The following is a 25,701-nucleotide window of genomic DNA, read 5'->3' on the forward strand; positions in this document are numbered from 1 at the left end:
AGGTTCTAAGCACCGTCATCAAAGGAGAAAGTGCTGTTGTCACCCCCCCCCCCCCAAGGAGGGCCAACCACTGAGAGACTGCGGACGGAGCTGGAGGCATACAAGAGAAAATTGAGCTGTAAGTTCAAGTTAAGCCAATTTCAGCGTGCCTTCGATTGCACCACCTCCCAGTATGTGTAGAAGCAAGGGTCAAGACATCTTGACCCGCCAAGACGCAGGAACGGTTGCAGGTACCTTAAAAGTCAAAGGAACAGATGAAGCCACTTTATACCAAGGCAGCTCTCCAACATCTTTCCAGCTCAGAATTAACTGCTGCAAAGTGTAGTAGACATCTGGCTGGGCCTGTTTTCCCAGAAAATCCCCCACACAAGGTAAGAGATCTACCACTGAGCTACAGAGCAGGCTTGGTTGGTTTTAAGACCTTCTGCCAGTAAAAATATTATATGTTATGCTATTTTATTTACTGAGCTGCCTGCACTGCTAAGCAAAGATGGGAACCATTGCTGACCCAGCTGCTTAGGCGTCTATGATCCAGATTCATGCCCTCAAGCCCCAGGCTCATTTACCAGCTCTTCTCTCAGCTCAGCCAACTCGGCTTTCCTCTGCTCTTCCTCATGACGTCTCGCTGTCTCCTGCAGCCGCGCTTTCTCAGCTTCAAGTTCCGCCATCCGCCTCTCGAATTCCTGCCGCTCTCGGGCGCGCCGCTCTGTGGCCAGCTCAAAGCTTTTTGGAGCTACGGAACCAGAAAGGACATCTGAGTTTCGGAATAGAAGGGGGAGCAACTCTTTATGCGGGAAGGTGGTGCCTGTCATGCAAAGCACCCCAATTGCATGTTTGTTTTTCAAAAAGGAAGAGCAGCCCTGCTGGAGCAGACCAAAGGTCCATCTAGTGCTAGTCCTTCATCCTACAGGATCCAACTAGAATTTCAGCTGCAAAACTGAGCTTTGCAGAACTGGTTGGATGCTTTCTCTTGAAGCTTCATTTGCTAGGATTAAAGGTACAAGGCTTTACGTAGACACCTGGTTCCCTGCTCAGACAGGCCGTGGGCCATCCAGCCCAGCATCCTGTTCCCACAGGGGCCAACCAGAGGCCTGTGGAAAGCCCACATGCAGGATTCAAGTACAAGAGCCTCTCCTCTTCAGCAATTCAGAAGTATTGCAACCAAGGCTTCAGGGTGTGGGATGTAACATAAGCAGTCAAGTACAACACTTCCTGTTTGGCTAGAGTGGACACAGACAGGGGGATGTTGATCCAGCCAGTTGAACTTCCTGTTACCCCTGATCTGGAGCATCCTCCCCCTGCTGTGACCAGGTAGGTGGGCGTGACCCTTGCAGACCCCACAAAAGGTCCAGTCACGCAGCCACCTTCCTCTTTTGATGCCTTTTCTTCTCTTGGACTGCACTGCTGGCTCTCTGCCAGCAGCACATGGGTGCATCCTTATAAGGATGTAAGCCACACTGTATCTGTAACTACAGTACGAGCTAAAGGCTGCCTTCAGGGATCCAACCGTGAACTGAATGTGAGTAAACTTCTCATTACTTTTAAAAGAAGCTTCTTGTGTCTTTAATCTTTTTAGGAGGGATAAAAGGGGTCCTACCAGGAATATGCTCCAATCTGAACAAAGCCAGATTGGATTGCTTAAGTAAAGAGATTCAAACCAATCTACCAACTAGCTTCCTGCTGTATACTGGGGAATGTCACTCTGCTGCCGACCCACAAGCGTGAGTTAGGAAGGATACTATTAAATCAATATATCCTCTCCTAGTACCTACAACATTCCCACAAAGGGCACTGACAATATTCTGTCACCCAAGAGCAAGCTTGCCTCTTCCTTGGAGTAGCCATAAGCCGAGCCCTTTGTCCTCAAGCAACTGAGGAATGTAGAGAAGGCTGGAAGCAGTTGCCAGGATTATGACTCTATGCCTTCTGCTTACGCCTGATCTAACTTAGCACTCAATCAACAGTCATGTCTCCACACAGTTGTCAAGCGTTGCTGCCCTCACCTGTTCTTGTGGCAACTGAGATGGGACTTCTCCCTGTCCCCCAGGCACAGATGCAAGCTAACATCACGCAAGGCACCACTTTGAAGTTAAGTGGCTGGGCCCTGAAGGCTGCCCAAGGGAGCCTCACCTGAAAGGACTTTGCTCTCCCTCTTGGGCACAAAAGGTTCCTGGTGCAACACGGTGCTTGGCTGAGCCTTGAAAGAGGCAGCTTCCCTCTGTTGTTTCATCTCTTCCTTGAGCTGTTCAGGAAGGGAGGGAAGTTGGGGGGAAAGAGATTTAAGAGAACCCCAGACACTCCTCACCAAGGCAAACAAAGTCCACAAGGCAGACTGACAAGTCAGCAAAAATAAGGAACTGTGGTCTAGTAACGCCTGGGTTGGCTAGGATTTTAAGAATTTGATTCAGTTTCTTCCTTTCTACCACACATTATCCAAGAGCGCGTTTACAGACACTATGCACTTGCACACAAGTACACATATACACTCCTTGTCATACACACGTGGCCCTTGAGCCATGCGACAACACGCGGCTTGAAAATCACTAAAAGCAGTGATGATGAGAAGGGACCTGACTCTATACACCCAAGTATTCTTTAAAACAATGTACTTTAAGCAGCAAGTTCCGGGGCTGAAAAGCATTCATTCAACAAGGAGGGCTTATTCCATATAGCTACTTCTCTCTCTCTAGGCCAGATGTGGTTAATTTGGGCCTTCCAGATGTTGTTGGACCACAACTACCTTTATTAGCCCTGACCACTGGCCAAGTGGGCTAGAGTTTGTGGGAGTTGCAACTCAGTAACATATGGAGGGCTCCCGGTTAACTATCCCTGTTGTAGGAGAAAGCGGGGTGGAGAGTAGAGATACAGATCTTGCATTCTTCCCTGTGTGGGTGAGCAATTTTGATGCATAACAGGAAAACCACCCCAGTAGGATGCTTCCCCCATCTGTTTCTCATGACCCTATCCACACAAGGCCACTTTGGCCAGACTGCAGGAAGAGGCCACTAGGACGCTCCCAGTCCAAACACCGGAATCAGCCCCCACAAGTGCAGGGTTGTGTTGGATGCTGCTTCCGATGGCAGCCTCAGACTCTCTGCTCTTCAAACGATGGAAGGGAAATGGTAAAGAGGGCCAGGAAGGGCCCCCGGCTCAGTCAGCTGCTCAGCCCCCTCACCTGCTGCTCCCACTGCTCTTGCTTCACAGCCCCTCTCATATCAACAGCCAGTTGGAAGGGCTCCAGCTTGGTGGGGCTCTTAGTCTTCTTTTCCGGAAGGCTGATGTGGTCAAAGTGGGGCAGGGGGAGTGCTTTGAACTTTGGCACCTGCCAACGAAACGCAGAACAAGGCTCAGCATTGCTGGGGAGATGAAGACTTGGAACATAGTCAACACATCAAGTGAAGAGCTCTTGGGGAAAGCTGGGAGAAGTCTTGGAGGCCACCTTCCCTCACCTAATCTTTCAGGTGCAACTTCTCTCTCCTTTTAGATGGAGGCCCTTCCAGCTGCTATAGGCTACAATTCCCATCTGTCCCAGCCAGCATGCCCATGGTGGCTGGGAGTGACAAGAATTGCAGTCCAAAACAGCTGGAGGGCACCAAATTGGGGGAGGCTATTTAGAGATCAATAGGCACTACTTCTCCTCTGGTTCCCACCTGGCACCTGAGGTCAGGCAGATGGTGACTGGGGGAAAGCCCTTTTAAGTCACTGTGCCAGGGCTGTGACTAAATATCAGGAAGAACTTTCTGACCGTAAGAGGTGTTCAACAGTGGAATGGTCTCCCTCGGGAGGTTGTGGAATCTCCTTCCTTGGAGGTTTTTAAGCAGAGGTTGGAAGACCATCTGTCACTCAGGGGGTTGGGTCCCTTCCAACTCTATGATTCTATGATCCTCTGCCTGAAATCCTGGGTAGCTGCTGCTGGTCAGCACAGACAATACTGAGATAGATGACCCAGCCACCTGACTTCATATGAGGGAGCTTCCTATACTTTGTCAGTACATTATATGCTCACATGGACCTTAGATCCCACATGGGAATCCTTGTGGAATAGCAGCAAATAAGGACTGAGATTCTTTGTACAATGTAATGGTGTAAATAGTGAAGCTTACATTTGTAATCTTTTGAAAGATTTTAAGATAATATTTTAGTTTCCTGTTAATTATGTTGCTTTGAATGTAGACTTTCTTTTTTGACTTCCTTCTGTAGTGTTTTATTTTGGATTGCTTTATTTCATGTTTTAATGTAGGTTTGTAATCAGCTTTGAGATTTTTGGGGGGTAAAAATGTAAAGCGGTCTAGAAATAGAAAGAATAATAATAATAATACAGATTGCCATTCACTTTTCTCCAACAGCCATCTACTTCCCTACAGCTATTTTAGGCAAGTGAGCCTCCACAATGAAGCCTGGACAACTGATGTGAACCTCTGGCCTTCCCTTCTCTGCCAAAGACACTTTTAGAAGCTTGGTCTTAAATGTGAACAATTAAAGCAAGGGTGAGGAACCTATGGCTCTGCAGATGTTGATGGACTACAGCTCCTTGAGAATTGGCCATGCTGGCAGGGGCTGGCGGGAACTGTTTCTTATTATTTTATATAACACTTAATTGCCAAAGTGGCCTCTAAGCAGGTTACAAATATAAAACCAGTTACACAATAAAACAATTCTGTTAAAACATTAAAATATGGGAGTGAGAGCCCAACAACATCTGGAGGACCCCAGGTTGCCCACCCGTGAGTTAGAGATATAACCAGCAGATTCCTACATAGCCCAGGGAATGGCCAACATCTGCTTCCGTCTTTTGTGGCCCATTTACATTGAGAATTGTGCAAAGATCCACTTTTGCTTTTGGACAGTAGTGTCAGGAGGAGGATGGCCTCTGTCCCAACGGGAAAAGGGTGTCCCTAAATGAAAAGCACCCACCTCTTCTTTTTGCAATTCTTCAATTTTCTTCTCTTTCTGAAGAAGCCTCTCTTTGTCCCGAGAGTCAAAGGAGAAAGGGCACATCTCCACCTGCCTAGGTTCTGCAGCTTTTGGCTTAAAGGGCACCCCAAAGTACGGCACTGGCTTGGCTTTGATCACAGGCACAACTTCCTCTTCCTGTAGAGAAAAACAGCATGGGAAATGGAGTAGGGAAGGGAACAAAGGCAGCCTCCACTCCCCCACCTGACCTTGTGTGAAGAGTTGCATCTTAAGGAGACTTGGAGAGGGCAGAACGGCTGTCCTTTAGGGAAGGCTCGCTGTGGCAAATCCAGGAACCAGTTCAAAAAGGGACTCTTAAAAAATCACCCAGCCGCTAGGATATTTACCATCCAGTTGTGTCAGCTGATGGCCCAGAACTGCCTGGTTGCAGGCAAAACACTCACTGAGAAGGGCTGAGTGGCTCATTTGAACCCTAACCCCTGTGTCAGGCCCTGGCTGGCTACAGCAGTGAAGCAACACTAGGGTCCCCAACTACCACGCACTACAGAAAAAGAATCACCTTCACTTTCTCCTCTTTAGCCAGGATGCCAACTCTGTTCTTCAGAGCAAATGCTGGGGACTGTGGAACTGTGGGAGGGAGCAGTTTTTTCTCAGGAACACCCTGCAGGAACAAAACAGCAAGTTGCACTACCGGTGAGTCAGGAAACATGGAGTAGTGTTAAAACAAATTCCCCTTCTACATTTTGCATTGGGACAAATCAACCTGGTGGAAACACAGCAGTGCCATCTGATGATCAGTTCTGCCCTTAAATACATAGGGCTTACATAGGGCTCTGTGTGCCCTGCACAAAACCCTCATCTTTGCTCACTCAAGTCTTAACCAGGAGAGAGTTCTGTTAATGTTAGAATCATTTTCAGTGGCCTCCCTGCCCCCTGGACTAATTTTATTTTGCTCACCTTGGAAAGACACCTCTTCTCCCTCTTGCATGCTGCCACTACTAGCAGGTCAGAGCGCTAAGGAAACAAGGAGTGCTCCTTCCTGTATCCAGAGTGCTCAGAGCTGCTCAACCTTTCCAAGAGGTGAGCAAAAGTACTTTCCATCCCATTGCAGCGCTGGATGGACAGCTTCCAGCAAGAGGCAATAAACCTTCACACACACCCTCCACGCTGCATGGATCGGGGAGACTGGATATCTGCCTGCTCCTGATTGTGAGAGTCCATTTGTGCACCAACTTTGCGCCCCCCCCCCCCCCACTGGCAGGCAACCCTAAGTTGGGGAGCCAACTGTGGATGCAGCCACTGAGTCCCCAAAGGTGCATCTCCTCTATGACAGGAGCTGGTAAGCATCTGGTTAGGGATGAAGGTGAGAGTGTTTCTGATGGATGTGGGGTAAAAGGAGGCAGTGAGCACAGCAGCCAAGCAAAGAGGCCGAAGGTCCATAGGTGAAAATGTATGAGCAGCAAGCAGTAGACTAGAGCAAGATGACTTGAAGCCAGACAAAGGATTGAAGCTCTTGGCATCCAAAAGGCAAAATGGAGGGCCTGGCGGAATGCAGAGAATCAATCATAGATTTAGACCATCTTACTACCAACTTCAGCCCATTTTCCTTTGAGGTTGAAAAACACAAGCTGCAAAGATTACCACCACATCCTCCAGGATTTTAGTCGGACACGGCCTTGAATGGAACTGGAAGTGTTCCTCCTCCTGGTGCTTCTTCTTGCTCTCCCGTTCTTGAATGCGCTTCTCTATTTCCAAATCAAAGCCAACTGGCTTGGTGGGCTCCTTCACTGGAGGCTTCTTGGGCAAGACTGGTGTTCCCTCCAGGATCCGGGGGTTGAGCTCTTGAGCTTTGAACCTGTACCTGCCAGATGATGAAGCAAACGGTGAGACTCCAACGTGGAGTCGAAATTACTCCATGCCATGGGCTGAGTAGAGACAACTGAAGTTGCCTGAGGTTAGCCCATTCCTGTGACACTTCAAAGCCATGGCCGTGTGCCTGCAATTTGACATTTCTGACTGCATAAGTTTTGAACTAACCCACAAGGCTCCTCCTGTCTGATGAGCAGACAGGGTAGTGCTAATGCCTTCTCCCACTCAGAAGGGAGGCTGACCAGCTTTAACATACCCATTCATGAGAGTGTACAAAGCTGCTCTATCCTAAGTCAAACCGCCGTCCCATTGAGTCCAATATAAGATGGGAAACACCTGGCTTGTCAGTAGTACATGTGAGAATGATTGAGGGGTCTTAGCAGACCACAAGCTTAACAAGAGCCAACAGTGTGATGCAGCAGAAAAAACAAAAAACCTAATGCTATTCTAGGCTGCATCAGCAGAAGTAAAGAGTCCAGGTCAAGGGAAGTAATAGTACTGCTCTATTCAGTCTTGGTCAGACACACCTGGAATACTATGTCCAGTTCTGGGCACCAGAATTTAAGATATCAATATCCAAAAAGTTGGAATGGGTGTAGAGAACAATGATCGAGATCATCAAGGGCACTGGGTATGTTTAGCCTGGGAAAGAGGAGATAAGATAGCCACCTTCAAATATCTAAACGGCTATCACATGGGAGATAGAGTAAGCTTGTTTTCTTCTGCTCTGGAGGGTAGTATCAATGGATTCCAATTAAAAGAAAGGAGATTCCAACTAAACATCACAAGAACAGTAAAGCTGTTAAACAGTGCAACGTGGTGGGCTCTCCTTCGTTGGAGATTTTAAAGTTGGATGGCCATCTGTCAGGGATGCTTTAGTTGAGATTCCTGCATTGCAGAGGGTTTGACTAGATGACCCTTGGGGTCCCTACAACTCCACAATTCTATGAGTCATGGGCGATGCTTACTTACAGCAGCTCTCCAGAGTCTCTCAAAGCTCTACTACTGGACATCCTTAGCTGGAGAGGCTATAAATTAAACCTGGCACCTACAGGCCAAACCTGTTCTCAAGCACTAAGGTATGGGCCTTCTTCCAGAGGCATCCCTTCCCAGTTTTGTAGATGACACAATCTCAGTTGGAAGATCTGCCATGGAATAGATACAGGCAAGTGCACAAACCAGCCTCTAATCAAGGAAGCCCTTGGGGGTGGGGGGTCTTGCTGCAGTCTCACCCAACATGTCTCCCCAAGTATATTCATACCCTTCAAGGGGCTCTGACTACTTTCCCTTGCCCCCACTGGACTGCAGGACGAACAAGCCTGAACATATAATATTTCTTTAAAAAAGTGTCCCGTAGCACCTTAGAGGCCAACTAAGTTTGTTATTGGTACAGTGGTGCCTCGCAAGACGAAAAGAATCCGTTCTGTGACTCTCTTCGTCTAGCGGTTTTTTCGTCTTGCGAAGCAAGCCCATTGACGGATTAGCGGATTAGCACTATTAGCGCTATTGGTGGTGTCCAGTGTGGTGTAGTGGTTAAGAGCGGAAGACTCGTAATCTGGTGAACTGGGTTCACTTCCCTGCTCCTCCACCTGCAGCTGCTGGGTGACCTTTGGCCAGTCATACTTCTCTGAAGTCTCTCAGCCCCACTCACCTCACAGAGTGTTTGTTGTTGGGGAGGAAGGGAAAGGAGAATGTTAGCCGCTTTGAGACTCCTTCGGGTAGTGATAAAGCGGGATATCAAATCCAAACTCTTCTTCTTTTTCTTCTTATCGGATCAGCTGATAAGCGGCTTACCGGCTTAGAAAAGGGGGGGGGAGGAAAAAAACCCCCGCAGGAACTCGCAAGACATTTTCGTCTTGCGAAGCAAGCCCATAGGAGATTCGTTTTGCGAAGCACCTCCAAAACGGAAAACTCTTTCGTCTAGCGAGTTTTCTGTCTTGCGAGGCATTCGTCTTGCGGGGCACCACTGTATAAGCTTTCGTGTGCATGCATGCTTATTCAGATACCAAGATGATCATGAAATCCATGCAGAGAGAAGCACTCACACAATTCTGGCTCACTGGCTGGATCCTACACCAAGGACACCACCAGGAGCCCTGAACTCTATTCAGTTCAGAGAGGCATCATTTGGGCAAAGAGTTGCACTTACTGTTGAAGCTTCTCAATCTCCTCAGCCTCTAACTCAGCAGTGCTCTTGCATTTGACAGGTCTCTGGCGGGTCTTGGTTTCAAGGCGGGGAGTTTTGGGGTTGGTTACCTTGGCCTTAAGTGGCTTTGTTTGGCTTATGCCTGCAAGAACGGGGGGAAATGACCATAAACAAAAGCCCAGCTTACCAAGTTATCTTTAAAAAAAGTAAGAGGTGCATTTAGCCAACTCTCATAATTGCAAATATGAAGTCTTATTGCCTTAGAAAAAAACAGGAAAGTATGGAAAGTGAGGCTGATGTTAGTCCTGATATATTCATCCCTTGCTTGTGCCATCCACAGTTCCCATTTTACATTTTTCCAAGTTTAAGCCTTGCCCAAACGCTTCAAATAAAAAGAGAGGGGAAGACAACGACACAAACCTAAATTCTGATCTTAACAGAATGCACTCTAGTGGAAGTAACTGAATTTTCTTAGGAAAATTAAGCAAAAGTCTCAATTCCAACTTCAACCTCCTATCTCTGACTGTCTAGTCCCCCTAGAACTGCACACTTGAAAAATAGCCAACCTATCTTTACTCCTCTTAGCAGGAAAGAAGAGGCACCGCTGTTTAGCAGTCTCCAAGACATAAATAATTGCACCTGATTAATGTCACCAAGTTCAGAGGGACTGTGCTCACAGTGGTCTTCCCACTGTCCCAAAGGGGTTCCTGGCCAAGCCACTTGCAGCCTTACCTTCCTCAGTCTTCCTGCTCCTCAGGTGGTAACGTGGTGGGGTGCGTTGCTGGAAGTTTCTAACCTGCTGGGCCATTGATACAAATTCTGTGGAAACTTCATCAAACTTCCTTTTGTTGCTTTGGGACAGTTTGAAGGGTTTCGGGACTGTCATACCCTTAGACGCTTGGATCTGTAAGGAGACAGGGCTGGTTTGTTAGCAGAATGTTCTCAAGGCAGGATGCACCTTGGGCACTAGCCCACCAGCTGCTGACAAAATTTACTTGGCCTGCAAGTCTATCTCATTCTAAAGCTCTTAGTGCAGTGCATGGTCTCCACACCTCCTCAAAAGAACATTTGGGAGTTTACCTGTGAACTGAATAAATAATTATTCATTTCAGCAGTGGATGAAATCTGCATATATGCATTTTGAAGGCCCACTCCTTTTTAAAAGAAGCAATGCTGAAGTACAAGTTTACAGGTGTATTGTTCTGAAAGAGGCTAAAGTTGAAGCCTCTTTAACATACCATAAGGAAAGGGCACTATAGAATGGTTAGAGAGGGTCTCATCTAAGCAGAGATTAACCCCACAAAGTAGGCTACATACATGAGAAAATGTTGTATGCTGTATTGTTTTTAACACTCGATTGGGAGCCGCCCAGAGTGGCTGGGGAAACTCAACCAGATGGGTGGGGTATAAATAATAAATTTATGATAATGATGATGATGATTAGCAGCCTGTGTCAAGGTAACACGAGGCCCCAGCAAAAGACTCCAAAATAATCTGCCTCTATTCTTTTTTAATTGGCACCTACTTCTTCTTGCCCTATATAGAATTTATTTCTTGCAAATCTTTTCGTCTGCAAATCTTTACACCCCAAGAGATGCAACAACAGGCAGTTGAAGGCTCTCTAGCCAGAAGTCTCATTTCTTGATTCTCGTTGCTCTCACCGGAGATGGTGGGTGCCTCCTCAGAGCAGCTTTGAAATCCACCTCCTTATACTCTGTGGCAGGCTGATTTTCACCATGCTGTTTAATCCTTTCATCTGTGCGGAAGTGGAAATCTACTGGCTTGGTGACATGGGTCACCATCTTCTTGACAGTTTGCCCTGGTGGGGAGAAAGTGGGGGATGAGATTTAATAAGCAGCATTCCAATGTCAAGGACATGGCAGCTTGAACAACTCAATATGATGTACTCACATTCCATCCAATCAAGATAAATGAAATATTGGGCATACTATGAAGGTTCATTTTCTGCAGGGGATGGAGGGAATCCTCAGATGGGTTGTGCCTCCCACTTGCTCCACTAGGCAGGAGTATGCCAATTAAGTTGGTGCATTCATTTTCCATCCACATCAAGATAAACTGCCACACTCGCATACATATAATCTGCTCTAGGTACCACCCATGCAGATTCACATGAACCAGTGAGAGCTCAGTGGGACATGGAAAGAATTTGTGAAAGCCCATCTTGTAGAGAGTCACAGCCAAGCAGTTTGTCTACTGTTTTCACTTAGGGAGTCGCCAAGACCTCTGCAGACTTTATGGCACAAAGGCTAACTAAAGTGATTAAGAAGCTTAATCAGTCAGTGGGTTTCACTGTTTATAGCCAATGGCCATCACAATGCAGTGCGAGCTCTTAATCACATTCCATAAGAAGAGCCCTGTTGGATCAGAGCACAGGTCCACCTAGCCCAGCTTCCTGCTCTCAAAGTGAGTATGGCCAGGTGCTCCAACGGGAAGCTCAAAAGCAGGCCCTGAGTGAAACAAGTCTTCTCACTTGCAATTCCAAGCAACTGGTATTCAGAGGGATGCTGCCTCTGGCAGTGGAGGTAGAAGATAGTCCTTCCAAGGTGGCTAGTCCCAAGAAATATTGGGACTTTTGAGAATTAATTCCCTTTTTGCTTTGTGTTTATATCTAGATTGTTAGACTGAAAGGCAGGAGCGGACCATGCATTTTATGCATTTACGGTGGCTAGCATGGCTTAGGTGCATCTATAAATAAGCCATGACGACGACGAGAAAAGCCACCCAAGAGTGGGGGGAGTAGAGCAACTTGAGAGGCCTGTAAAGCGACTCCCTTTTCACTCAGTTCGCAGAGAGGTTTCCCATAACACTAGAATTTGGAAGTGTCCAATGAATCCAGTTGGAAGCAGGTTCAGGACAGATGACAAAGAAGCACTCAATACACAACTTTTGGTAGCCCCTCCAAGTTACAGCTTAAGAAGTGCTGCCAGTGGCCCACGGTGCCAGATACCTGCCTGGCAGACAGAGATTATCTGTGCCCAAGCAAGGCCTTTCAAGGCTGGGACTAACACCTGCATTAGGAAGTGAATGACTATAGTCGTGAGAAAGCTCCTAGGAATAATGTATTTCAGAACATTCAGCTGCAGACAAACTACAATCACGTGGCACAATCACGTTGAGGATAGCCACACACAAGGTTGTTTTGCCCAAGGCCAATGTGCCAGCAGAAGGGTCCAAGGGGGGGGGGGAGAGCAAGTCCCATGCCAGCCTGCTTGTACACCAGGAAAATACTTTTTAGAAACCTTCCTTCCTGACTGCCATCTGAGATAAAATGGGTGAAACTGGAGATGACCTCAGTTCTGGCATCCCAGTTGTGGGGTCCTTTCCCCAGGGGAAAGCCTTCTGCGCCAGGTGAGAGACACCCTTTTCACACTAAGGGCCAAATACCCTTTCAGAGACCACAGTACAAGGACAAGCGGGCACAGCAACAAACGTAAATTTCACAGGCAGCTAGTTTCTACAACACACTCTTTGTATCCGCCATTCACACAAACAGGAGTCATGAGCAGAGTTAAAGGACACATTCCAGCCAGGTGAAAAAACAAAACAAAAACCAGGGTGTGAAATGGGACCAGTGAGGGATCTGGCAATTCTAAGGACAACCTTCAGCCCCTGGCCTGAGGTTTGCCACCCCCTTTTTATGACACCAACAGCCTTTCTATCTCCTAAGGCTATGATGTTGTGCTGTTTTTAACTTTGACTACTCTATTGTTTTTACGCTGCTGGAAACGTCCTATTTTACCCAGTATAACAGTTCCAGACAGGGGCACCGACTTGCCCCCACATTGAGGGGGCTGCTGTCATGTGACACTTCATGTGATAACTCTCCAGTGTTTGCCTGGAGGGCCAAAAAATATTGATGAAGCTGAAATGCCCTCCACCCCCTATACCCAATGCTGCTGGTTCCAGATTTTATTTTATATTATAGTGGTACCTTGGTTTATGAACAGCCCTGTTTACGAACTATTTGGTTTATGAACTCCGCAAAACTGTGAACTTTGCCTCGGTCTATGAATGGAAGCCGAACGGTGGAAGGGCACTGGCGGCGGGAGGCCTCATTAGGGAAAGCGTGCCTCAGTTTAAGAACGGATTTGGTTTAAGAACGGACTTCAGGAATGGATAAGGTCGTAAACCGAGATAGTCATACCTCGGGTTACGAACGCTGCGGGCTGTGCGTTTTCGGGTTGCGGATCGCGCTGAACCCGGAAGTACTGGAACGGGTTACTTCTGGGTTTTGGCGCTCGCGCAAAATGACATCACGTGCATGCGCAAAAGCAAGTCACGCACATGCACAGACGCAGCGCTGCGGGTTGCAAACATGCCTCCCGCACGGATCATGTTTGCTGTATGACTGTACCACTTATTGGTAAGCTGTCCTGAGAATACATACATTGAAGGAAAAGGCTGGAGGTAAGTAACTGTAAATCATTAATTTTAAAATAATTCTTTGGTGAGCTGCAATCCAAATCCAAACACTAAAGAAAAGCACCCACTTTATTAGTGCAATAGGTTGGCTGGGGTGGGAGGGGAGGAATCTTTGTAAGTTACTTTCAAGCTCACCCGGTCCAGCAATGGCCACTTTGAGGGAGTCCTCGTTCTTCCTGCGCAGCTCAGCCACCTCTTGCTGCAGCTGCTGCATTTTCTCTACCTCCAGGTCCTCAGTGGACTTGCCCTTGGATGAAATCCGTTTCCTGGAAAATAAAGAGACACAGATGCCTTTCAGAAAAGGGAGCAGTGCACAAGGCTGCAGCTGCCTGAAGGTCCTCAGCCTCAGGCCTACTACTTCTGACCCCTGCACAGCTTAGAAAGTTCCTTTAAATCAGAGGTGGGGAATCTGTGACCCTCCAGAGGTTGTTGGGATTCCAATTCCCATCAGCTGCAGCTGGTCTGGCCGATGGTCAGGAGTGAAGGGAGCCATAGCCCAGCAACACCTGGAGGGCCACCGATTACCCCACATTGGCTTTTAAAGTAACAGGAAAAGGCAAGATTCCAGGGGAATCACATTCTGTGCCCATCATAACACCCGATGCTTGGGCAAAATCACAACACAGATCAGAGCATTGTGGAATGCTATCCCAAGGGAGCTTCGACTGGCACCTTCCTTGTACACCTTTAGACGCCAGGCAAAAATAATGACCCCCTTCAACCGGGCTTTGAACTGATTAACATCTTATACCTTTTAGATGTGTTTGTGGGAGGGAAGATTATTGGTTTGTGTGATTTTTTTTTGTTCTTGTCTGTACTTCCTATTTTTATATTGTATTTTTATGTTGTGAACCACCCAGATATCATAGATGAAAGATGGTATACACATTTAAAAATAATAATAAAGTCCAAACATGAAGCCAACATTTTTGTACAGCTTTCTTTGCATCAATGAGGCCTGTGCAGGGCAAGTTCCTGGTGGATTTGGGCTCAGTTCAGACATCTCTTAAACACCCCAAGTTTGGGGTTGTATCCAATGAAGTCATCTGGTTACCAAACCAGTTTCCACCTGTGCAACAGGACTTCCTCTCCTTGTGCCTGCCAAATCTGTTCCAGAAAGTTGGGTGAACCCATGGAACAGATGAAGAGGGAACAGGGAGAGGTTGTCCCATTGTACTGGAGGAAATTATTGCGGACAACTTTGTTGGATAATACGTTCTTGGCACTTGAAGAGGGCTTGAAATAAGATGGCACCGTGACCACCAGCCAGTTCAAACACCATAGCAAGCCACTCCTTTGTGCCTCCCCTTGCTCAACCCACCAGGCCTACACTTACTGTTTCTTTACAGGTGGCGGCAGCTGTTCATTGGTGGCCAAGGCGGCACATCTCTTGGCATGCATTTTGGCAGCACACTTGCGCTGAGCACTCTTCTGCCGTTCCAAGAGCTGCTTTGACACCCTACAGGGGAGGAAAAGGGAAAAGCCAGATGACTGTAAAGGAACGGGGTGGAATGAGATGAAGAGACACAGCCTCAAAGCTTACAAGTTTCAGCTACTGCTATAATATGGAGCCATTCCAAAACAAAGAGGAAAAAAGGGGGGATTAGTAGGGCATTCGAATTATGACTCTTGCATATTTTACATGGGATGAGCATCATGTGCTCTTGCACTTAGCACATAGTCTGCTTGGGGTACGGAGGCTGCAGTTGGAGGCACCAGAAGCAGTCATCCAGGAAATAGCTCCAGGTACCCCAATTTCCCCATGTTTGCAACATGCAATATTTTATCCATTTGGATTTGGGCAAGTATTGTTTTATGCAGCATTTCGAACATGGTCATGCTGATAACAGACTCATTTATGTAGAGCATCTGCTGAGAAATTGAAGCATCTTTTCACAAGAAGGCATCTAATCCGTCTTCCCTCCTCAACCACTGATCCAGATCCTCCCTCCCATGATGACTTTTGACAGTTATTGGGAGGAAATCTGGCTGGCATCCCTCCTCAAGCTTTTAGTACTAGATCCTGGAAAGATGCAAGCCCACAAAACACACTTGCTCGTTTATGTTGAGACCGTTTGTCATGTTCTCAAGGACAACCTGATTTCAGAATTAGATCACAATATACCATATTTTTTGCTCTATAAGACGCACTTCCCCCCTCCTAAAAAGTAAGGGGAAATGTGTGTGCATCTTATGGAGTGAATGCAGGCGGGAGGCTCTGCTCAGCGCTCCCTTTAAAGAGCCGCGTGGAGCGTGCGTGCAGCTCTTGGGGGCTTTTCCCGAGGAGGGAGAAGGGCTGCCCTGCAATCCTGCTGGCTGTCCTGGCTTCTGGCTTAGCCACACGCAGCCTCTTCTGGGCAAGGGGAGCCTTCATCCCCTGCCCGGGAGAGGCTGAGAGGCTATCCCATAAGCCAGGACAGCCAGCGGGATTGCAGCGCAGCGATCCCGCTTGCTGTCCTGGCTTATGGGATTCAGATTTTTTTCTCTCCTTGTTGTCCTCTTCCAAAAACTAGGTGCATCTTATGGTCTGGTGTGTCTTATAGAGCGAAAAATACGGTAATAGCCATGTTGGAGATTCTTGGCAGCCATGAGGACTAGAAACTTATTATTTTATGAATTCATTATACTGGCCTCTCTGAGAAGAAGCCCACTGAAGGGGCACTGTGGCAGGAAGGGTTGTGCATCAGCTTTATTCCCACATTCAGATCACTTTGCAGCTTCCCAGAACTGCAGACCCGGAAGTTAGCTTAAGAGCAACGAAAGGAGAAGGAGAGTCCTAGGCCAGCTGGAAAAGCTCAGCAGGCCATTTCTTGAGAAAATAGAGGGAAGCACTTGTGGGAGGATCAAGATGTTAGGCAACCATGGTCTACGTCAAAGCTTACAAGCTGTGTCAACACCAAGTCCCAGGGGAAAGTTGACCCACTTGGAGATTAGAATGCTTACCTTCCTGGGGCCCTTGCAGGGGCAGCTACCGCCTCATTTGATGCACTGCGCCACTGTGACATGGATCCAACCACATTTGGTGGCACCCTGTTAGCCAGTCCCATCTCATTTTCATTGTTATTCTCAGCTAAGGCAAATAAGAAACACGAGCTATAAATATATTCCTCAAAATTTATATGCCCCTTCTTCCTCTCCAAGGGCTCAAAGCCAGCTAATAGCTTATACAACATTCACAAAAAGACCCCAATAGCTATCCATAAAAACCTTACAGTGCTCCCTCCGACACCCCCCAGGAAAAGCCTGCTACAGGATAGGATACTACCAACAGATGCACAGAGGCTTGAGCCTGTCATCGGCAAGTGAGGTTGTGAGGGAAGGAGCTTTAAAAACTTCACAGCTTTGAACTATCAGCACAGAAGAAAAACAAATGAGCAGGAAATAGATCTTTTGCTAGCTTCAGCAGTAAACAGCTTGCTTGTGTATTTGAGGTTGTAGTTCATCTTTCCACTCTATATTTGGGGCTCTGCGTTATCCTTCCACAGCTCCACAGCTTGATGCATCCAGCATGGCCAATAAAGCGCCCTCAGAGGGATACGTAAACCTTAGCTTAGCCCCACTGAGACCTGAATTAGGAATTGTGCTTTTTAATTTACTTAGAAGTTATCCTGAGTCAGTGGCAAGTTAAGGCGGTACAGTGGTGCCTCGCAAGACGAAAGTAATTAGTTCCGCGAGTTTTTTCGTCTTGCAGTTTTTTTCATCTTGCGAAGCACGGTGTCAGAAAAGTTTTGGAAAAGCTTCAAAAATCACCAAAGTCTTCAAAAACCTCAAAAAAGGCTACCACACCGCGTGCTATGAGTTGCTCCTTGAAGTCAAGTCGCAACTGTATTAACGGTTTTAAGAAAAAGGAAACAAACTTGCAAGACCTTTCCGTCTTGCGAAGCAAGGCCATAGGGAAAATAGTCTTGCGAAGCAACTCAAAAAACCAAAAACCCTTTCATATTGCGAGTTTTCCATCTTGCGAGGCACCACTGTAGCCTTGTTTGTAGCTAGTATCAAATTATTCGGAATGGTGAAAAGCCGAGTGGACTGCAATGACTTCTGCTGGTTGACTGACAGAACCCAAAGAGTACTCACTAATGGTTCCTCAACATCCTGGAAAAAAGTGACACGTTGGGTACTGCACTCACAGGATTGTCCTGAGCCTGGCACTGTTCAACATCTTTATAAAGGACTTGGATGGAGGAATTGAGGGGACGCTCATCAAATCTGCAGATGACACCAAACTGGGAAGGGTAGCTAATGCTGCAGAAAATAAGAGTCCAGATTCAAGGCATCCTTAACAGATTGGAGAACAGGGCCAAAACCAACAAAAGGAATTTCAATAGGGACAAGTGTAATGTTCAACCCTTAGGCAGGAATAATCAGATGAACATTTGTGTGTCAAGCGTTCAGGTCTTGACACTGCCAGAGAAAGCCAAGCCTCACATGAGCAAGTTCACAGGCCATCACTGGACTAGGTCCATATACCCTTCTATTACCATTGTAAGTTTACAAGAACTTGCTGTCCTGAGCTGAACAACTTACTGGATTTCACCATTGGAGAGACAATGGCACGTGGAATGTTAGCCCTTGATGCTGAGGATTTCTGCAGGATGCCGGCTGGCATGTCTGAACTTGGAGTTCTCAGATGACTGGCTGGCATATCTGAACTTGGAGTGCTCAGAAGACCAGCTCTGAGATCTGGAAGAACCAACAATCACCTGGTTAAATTCAATGTACCTCCCAGTGCTGCTTGGTAGGCTAACTGCCATCTCCACTGCCAGCTGTGGCCCTTATGGCCCTTCGTCTCCCAGTCCGAGGGCCAGGCAAACACAGAGAAGACCTCAGGTCCCCTGCTCCTTTCCCACATTTGAGAGAGAAAAAGTGCCAGCTAGACTCAAGAGCAGTCGAGTATGCTAGTCCAGCTTTTGACAAGAGGATAGATTAATCTTCTCCCACCTTGACTCAAAATTCTCAAAGCTCAAAATCATCAGATGTAGTGCGGTAGAAGCTTGAGGCTACTGCTTCCCGCCCCCTTTCCTAAAGTTGGCTGAAAACATATCGCAGCACAACAAAAAACCTGGACGCTGCAGATCCCGTGTGCATTGTTAGAACATATTGCAGGTTCACAGCATTTGGGAAGTGAGTGTTCAAGGAAGCAACTGCAGATCTCTCAAGAGGTTTTTGGTACGTCACATCCTTCCACTACAGAGAGGAAGATGTGTGGAATCACAAAAGCCACATTCGAGACAGAAGATCACAACTGGATCTCTCTACGTGTTTTTGTAAACATAAAACAAGTGAAGAGAAGTCATTTACTCTCCAAAGGGTCCCTGCAGTGCTAATTATAGCTTCTGAGGCAGGACAAACTTAGGCTGGGGAAAAACAGTTAAATACCCACCCACCTTGGCACCACTCTGAAAGCATTTGTAGATTCCTGTTTTTTGGAAAAAGCTCTTGCTCTTGCTCACATACAGATTAATAAAGATCAGATGATGATCTCCCAGATCACATGCGGTCCTGAGAATCTCTTAGAGACACATTTCTAGTCTTCTCTTTATTCACATGAAAACTCCATCATCCTTAATACTGGTCTGCATCCTAGCAATTCCATCAAAAACATGAGGGCATGACAGTGTGGAAAGGTTTCCAAGATGAACTCAAGCAAGTCCCTGATTATGTCTATCTGTCCAGAAATCAGTGTGCCAATACTGGGAACTCTGTTTGGCTGACAGCACTGGCAATAATCTCTGTTCTCCAAAGCTTTGTATTTCATCACCTTAAAAGAATTCAGGAGGGCCAGGCAATTCGTTTTATTCTGATCTGCTTCCAACCAAGCAGAAGGACAAGTGTGGTGCATTTAAGGGCTCTTGGAATATTAAGCCATCCCAACTTGGGGTAGCCTACAGCATATTATATGTTGACCTTTCCTCTCTCTTACATTGCTTCCCTCAGCTCATATAGCCCCTAGCTGGCCCCTCTTCTCTTTCAGACAACCCTATGCATCTTTAACCATTGCCAAGTCCAACAAGGGTCTCCTCAGCAGTTGTGGGTTGCTTTGCCCAACACCTGCACGTGGAAGAAAGTTGTTGACAATATAGGCAGCCCTCTTCCATACTCCTTTTGATACAAACGGTGGCAGAAAGAGTAGAGGGTTGGTTTTATAGTGCTGTTTCATCACTTCCTGTACAATGCGTATAAGATGTCTGCAGCCCTCCAGATGTTGTTGGACTACAGCTCCCGCCATCCTTGATCTCTGGGCCATGCAGTCTGTGGATGATGGGGGTTGGAGTCTTACAGCATCCTATACTGGCTGTACACCACAGTTTATGCTAACAAACACCTCCTCAAGCCTGTGAAATCCCCTAGCCAAAAAAGTGACAACCCCCTGCTCACCAAGACCAGTTTTTCATCCCAACTTGGCAGAATATGCAGATACTCACCAAACCAGGCATCAATGCCAGTTGTTTCACCATCTTTAATGTTCTTAAAGTCAATGTATTCATTGGGGACATCAAAGGAATACCGTTCCTCAGACATTTTGCTGGAGCAAAGCCTTTTTCCAGCAATCTTGGAGCAAACCCCTGAGAATCAAGAAATATACAGCACTATTAGCATGGCGAGTAACTTACAAATGCTATCTTTTTCAGCCTCTCAAAGCTATGGATGGTCAGTCTATTTCTGCTTTTATAGATTGAAAGCTACAGTCACAAGCCACCCATGTTTAAATCTAACCAATGACCCAAGGTTGAACTGGGACTGCAAACTTGCAACCATCCCAGGTCTAGATACAATGACTATCAGCTAGAGGACACTACAACCCAAAGCAATGCAAGATAGAAGGCCAAGAAAGAAGGTTAAGCCTCAACATTGTGCAACAAGGAATTCATCACTTTAGAGAAGAAACACAGGTGCTCATCCTGACCTTCAGCCAGCGTTTAAAATTCACCAGGCACATTTTGGCACCACGCTATTGGCCACTTAAGACCAAGTGAAGATGCCCAGGTGCCAGGATGGCACCTGACATCTCTACCATCTGGTGGTGAATGCTTGGGGATCCTGTAGAATTCTATCCATGATATTTTATCTGCACAATCAGAACAAACTTCAGGAACCCAAGTGTTGTATTGAAAAATATGACTTTCAAGCAATCTGGCCCCAAAACGGCAGCTATTGACATTCCATTTTGGCGCCTGTAACCCTGGTTTAAGGAGCCATTTGTGCTTTCAGCAAGCCACATTCCGCAAAACCTGTTTCTACAGACTTAAAAGAACCAGCCTGGCCTCACAATTGACCCCGCCATGGTTGCTTCTGGCCTCACATCCAACACTGCAACATTTTGAGGGCCTTCCCAAAGCTTAATTGATTGCAATGTACTAAGATCACCCAGAGAATGATACTGCAGGAAGAGACCCAGCTTGAGTTAGAAGGAGCAAAGGGGATTATAGGTGTCAGCGGAGACAGAATCAAGGAGCCAAGAAAAGGACAGGATTTTCTAGCCTAGGAACTTGAGATGTTTTTCAGACCACACCTGGTGCAAAGCAAGCCAAGAAAGGGGCCCTGAAACTCAAGTTACTCAGATTGCTCCATAGTTGTGGCCTTGCTGCAGATGGGCTGGTTTAATGGGTTAACGTTGCGCTTGTGCAGAGCACCCTTTCTACAACTGCAAGGGCAACTTCCATGTTAAGGAGCAGGGCTTCCTAGAATCATAAACCTGGCGCATATTTTTATGCAGCATCCTAGGTTTGCGAACATGCATTAACATATCCAGTACATCCATCCGTGCCATGTTGCCCCACCTTATTAGCAACCTTCCACAAAAGCAACTGGCTTTTGCTAAGCCAAACGGCTTCAAGTTTATCCAAAGGAAGACTTTGCATGCATGGCCTCTTCAGTCAGCTGAGGCCTAGGGCAGGATTACTGCTGGTTTATGTGCTTTTAGAAAAGCTGGCTACACTCACATGCGGGAAGGGTGCCCAGATATAAATTACAGCACCATTAGCAGGTGCCACCCTAATTTATAACCCTTGGCCTTCCCTTGCCAAGGCATGGAAAGCTGCCACATTGAAATGTAGACAAGAGGTCTCCAAGCACGGACCGGCTGAGAGGCAGGGCAGAAAGGGTCCCGCGACAAGACTAAGGTGGTCTCCAAGATTAGGGAAAAGTTGGTACAAGAGATCAAAATGCCCCAGAGGAGGAATGGATGGAGGGAAGAAAGTGACAGCCCCAAAGGAGAGTTGAGAGAGCTCCAAAGCCTGGCTGGAATTAGATCCCTTCTTATCCCCCTTAATCAGGATCAAGTTTCTGTCAACACTAACAACTTTAAAAAAATATTGAAGTGCGTCATTGACGTTCTTTTCGCCCACACGACCCAACAAGTTGAGCTGCCAAGCAGGAGGAGCAGGAATCACATTTCAGAAATGGTTGGCTCCAGTGCTAGCCCACTGCTCCCTCAGCCCCTCATTCTGCAAGAGAGTGACAACGGCCATTTCATTAGCAGGAGCTGGGGAGGCAGCTGGAGCCAGAGAAACACATTCACAGGGGAGCTGTGGTGTGCTGGAGGCCCTTGTAGGGAATCCCCCTCTGGAAGGGTCCGGTTTCCAGGGCATTTCCAGAGCAGGAGGGAAAGGTAGGTCGACCATGCGAGGCAGCGTTAAGCAATGGTCTGGTCACTGGAGGAAGCCATAAGCTCAACCTCCTCAGATATCAGCTGTGGGCTGCAATTTGGGTTGTACTACAGCCACCAATTTGGGTGGACAGGTCTGCACTATTGAGAAGTGAGCCTTTTACCTTTCAGCTTTGAACAGTGGCTAAGGCAAAGCGAATTATTATAATCTGCAGGACAAAAAAATCCAATACACAATTTCCCCAAAACTCATCCTGCTGTTTTCAGCTCAAGCCATCCATCCAAACCGGAAGCAATGGTACATTCTCATCTCTAATAAGATCTGCTGCCAGAAGATTGTCAAAGATTGCATTGAGTAGAAAGACCTCCACCCTCATTTAAGGAAACAAGGAAAAATACAGATCTTGCAGGGAACACGTGTGCCTTGTTTTCTTTAACAGCCCATAACTGAATATGCCCTTCCAAAGAGATCTGCTAGCATTAGACATCAATACACAAGCATTCTTATTAAAAAGCTGATGGACCTGGACCTTTCCCCTACCATCTGCGACTGGATTAAAGACTTTCTGAGGGATCGCACACAAATAGTGAGAATTGGGCCAGTTACCTCTCTGAAGCTCAGCACTGGCACTCCACAGGCATGCGTGCTGAATCCCTACCTGTACTCGTTGTATACATATGACTACATTTCCTCTGATCCATCCACTGCAGTTATAAAGTTTGCAGATGATACCACCATAATGGGTCTAAATGACAAGCACACAGAGCACGAACAAGACTGAGTGTATGGGGGGGGGGCTCATTTAATTTCACTGCACACAGGTGGTGTAGTGACAATATAGGTTTGATGTATGGAAGTGAGAGCTGGACCATCAAGAAGGCTGATGGCCGAAGAATGGATGCTTTTGAATTCTGGTGCTGGAGGAGACACTGGAGAGTCCCATGGACTGCAAGAAGATCAAATCTCTCCATTCTGAAGGAAATCAGCCCTGAGTGCTCACTGGAAGGATAGATCATGAAGCCACCTCATGAAAAGAGAAGACTCCCTGGAAAAGACCCTGATGTTGGGAAAGATGGAGGGCACAAGGAGAAGGGCACGACAGAGGACAAGATGGTGGGACAGTGTTCTCGAAGAGACCGACATGAGTTTGACCAAACTGCGGGAGGCAGTGGAAGACAGGAGTGCCTGGTGTGCTCTGGTCCATGGGGTCACGAAGAGTCGGACATGACTAAACAACAACAACAACAATTTATTTATTATTGTAATAATAGGCCTCTGAGAAGCAACCCTTCGTATTAGAAGAAGCCTCACTGGAACACAGGAAGCTGTCTTATTCCATGTTACACCATTGGTCCACTGACTGCCATCAACTCTTCAGGCTGAGGAATTTCCAAGCCCCACCTAGGAATATCTGAGATTAATCCAGGGCCTTCTGCATGGAAAGCATGTGCACAGGTTAGAAAGCAAGTAGCCATTTAGATGCCTGAACAGCAACAGAACAGAGGAGCAGCTCTACTGGACTAAATGTTTCTAGAAATCACACAAGTAGGGCACTAAACCTACTGCTCCCACCCGATTATCCTCTCCTAAGTACACAGGATTCAGATGCTTTTGCACATCTGCTGTTCACTGCATTAGGGCTTGTGAGGAAGAATATTCTGGGAGATGGTGCCTCCCACAGCCAATTTACCAGATAAGCCTGCCTCTCTGCCACCTTACACCATTACTTGGTTGGTACAGGGGTACTCAATAGGCTTTACTAGTGAAGTTCAGCAAGGCTATGGATTGCAGGCTTTTTTTAGCACTTATCTCAACTCTTTCATCACAGGGCAGGGCTGTGTCACTTTCTGCACCTCTGCAGAAAAGGTCAACCAGCAGCATGGAGGGCATAGCATGCCTTTTTCCAGCTAGGCACCACAACAGCCACACTTAATCACATCCAACCTTGGGCATAATCTAGTCTTTACTGATACTACACAGCTTTGGCCTTTTCATCAGGAGAGTAAGAACAATCCCTGCTAGACAAGCAGAGGCTGTAAAGCCACAGAGAAATATGAATTACACCCAAGGATAGAAGCCATTACGTTCTGCCCACTCCTCCACCGCCGCCACCCAATCATGCAGATCTTTTTGCTTCCAAACTCAGGCACTTCTAAGAAACTATTGTGCAAGACCAGGCTGGAGGACATGAGCAACTCATGCTACAAACAGAACAAGCTGGCACAGGTGCTGCGCTGACCACTTGCCCCATTGACCATATCCCCAGCTAACTTGCAGGCCTCTTGTGCCCAAGGGCTCACATTCCTTCACTGCAGAAACACTTACAGATGTTCAAGGCTTCCATTACACTAAGGAAATCCCAGGACAAATCAAGGTTTCAGGCAGAGCAGCTGAAGTATTTTAGGGTCTCAGCATCATCAAAGGATGACTGCCTGGTAAGTCCCACCCCAAACTTACTCATGTAAGTAAGGTTGCTCATGCCATAGGTACCTATTTCCTTACAGCGCAGTCCTCATGTTAGAAAGCTAATTCCCAGGTACCCAGGAGGGGCGGGTAATGTCTTTACTAGTAAGTATGCCATTTGTAAATGCATTTTTGTTTTTATGCTTTCAACTCCACACATGCAAGACACAGAAATTCTGTTTTACACCTTGAGGAATTTTTTGAGTTTAACTTCTATGCACTGCCCATTTAAACTGGACCTTATATGTCAAACACAAAAAATGCATTAGGAATCTCAGCACATGGAATGGTAATGTTTGTTATATTAATAGGGCACAGGTTCTGCAGTTTCTATTCAGGTCACTTCAAATCTGCCCATAAATGGAAACTGCAATGCTGAGCCCTCATTATCTTTTTCTCCCACCCCCACCCCCCCCAATATCTGCCTTCAGCTAGCAAAAAATAAGTTGAAAATAGAAGCCAATGACCCCATGATAACAAAGAAAGGTGACTATATTATTTGGGATTAGGAACAGTATGAAAAATCAACATTCTAATGTGGAAGCAGGAAATGTGTCAAGCAGCAGCTTAAAGTGAACAACCCTATTTTATTATTTGATGATACAGTGGTGCCTCGCAAGACGAAAAGAATCCGTTCTGTGATTCTCTTCCTCTAGCGGTTTTCTCGTCTTGCAAAGCAAGCCCATTGACAGATTAGCGCTATTAGCGGCTTATCTGCTGATCGGATCAGCTGATAAGCGGCTTAGCGGCTTAGAAAAAAGGGGGGAAGGAAAAAAAACCTGCAGGAACTCGCAAGACATTGTCGTCTTGCAAAGCAAGCCCATAGGAAATTCGTTTTGCGAAGCACCTCCAAAACGGAAAACTCTTTCGTCTAGTGAGTTTTCCGTCTTGCGAGGCATTCGTCTTGCGGGGCACCACTGTACAATTAGCATCTTCTCTCAGAATGAGCCCATTTCTAATGTTTCTATGTTGTAAAAAAAGAAACCTTGTTATTCTCTTCCCCCACAAGTTTTCCCCCAACTATCCTTCACCATTTCTGGTGGAATTTACGGATGCAGACCATGTACCCTGCTGGTACCAGTGTCAGAGATGTTCCAACTGTTTCTGGGTGCTCTGCAAGGTCACAACCTGACTCAGCTCCTGGTACAGAGCTCTGGGGCCTAACAAACATGTGGGAGGCCCTGCACTTTAAGGCCAAGATGCAAACCGTAATGTGCCAGCCAGGAAGTCTTGGTGGATCTGCAATGTTATCCCCAT

General features: G+C 46.8%; 1 protein-coding gene across 4 annotated transcripts in view; it reads right to left on the reverse strand.

The window, feature by feature from the left end:
• TPX2 (TPX2 microtubule nucleation factor) overlaps positions 1-25,701 on the reverse strand; it is a 29,524-nt gene that overhangs the window by 295 nt on the left and 3,528 nt on the right. For 2 of the 4 annotated variants that reach the window (XM_083507415.1, XM_083507414.1), the window contains exons 2-15: positions 19,798-19,938; positions 17,900-18,055; positions 16,316-16,442; positions 14,709-14,831; positions 13,508-13,638; positions 10,591-10,748; positions 9,662-9,833; positions 8,933-9,071; positions 6,556-6,775; positions 5,474-5,575; positions 4,915-5,091; positions 3,176-3,322; positions 2,131-2,242; positions 567-754 (exon numbers count right to left, since the gene is read on the reverse strand). In XM_083507415.1, coding sequence (XP_083363541.1) covers positions 567-754; positions 2,131-2,242; positions 3,176-3,322; positions 4,915-5,091; positions 5,474-5,575; positions 6,556-6,775; positions 8,933-9,071; positions 9,662-9,833; positions 10,591-10,748; positions 13,508-13,638; positions 14,709-14,831; positions 16,316-16,442; positions 17,900-18,055; positions 19,798-19,894 — 2,049 coding nt within the window. In that variant the 5' untranslated portion in view covers positions 19,895-19,938. The remainder of the gene's footprint in view (positions 1-566; positions 755-2,130; positions 2,243-3,175; positions 3,323-4,914; positions 5,092-5,473; positions 5,576-6,555; positions 6,776-8,932; positions 9,072-9,661; positions 9,834-10,590; positions 10,749-13,507; positions 13,639-14,708; positions 14,832-16,315; positions 16,443-17,899; positions 18,056-19,797; positions 19,939-25,701) is intronic. The other 2 variants (XM_083507417.1, XM_083507416.1) reach the window with 1 other exon arrangement.

This window comes from Podarcis liolepis (assembly GCF_965112155.1).
Source record: "Podarcis liolepis genome assembly, chromosome: 6".
NCBI classification, from domain to species: Eukaryota; Metazoa; Chordata; class Lepidosauria; order Squamata; family Lacertidae; genus Podarcis; species Podarcis liolepis.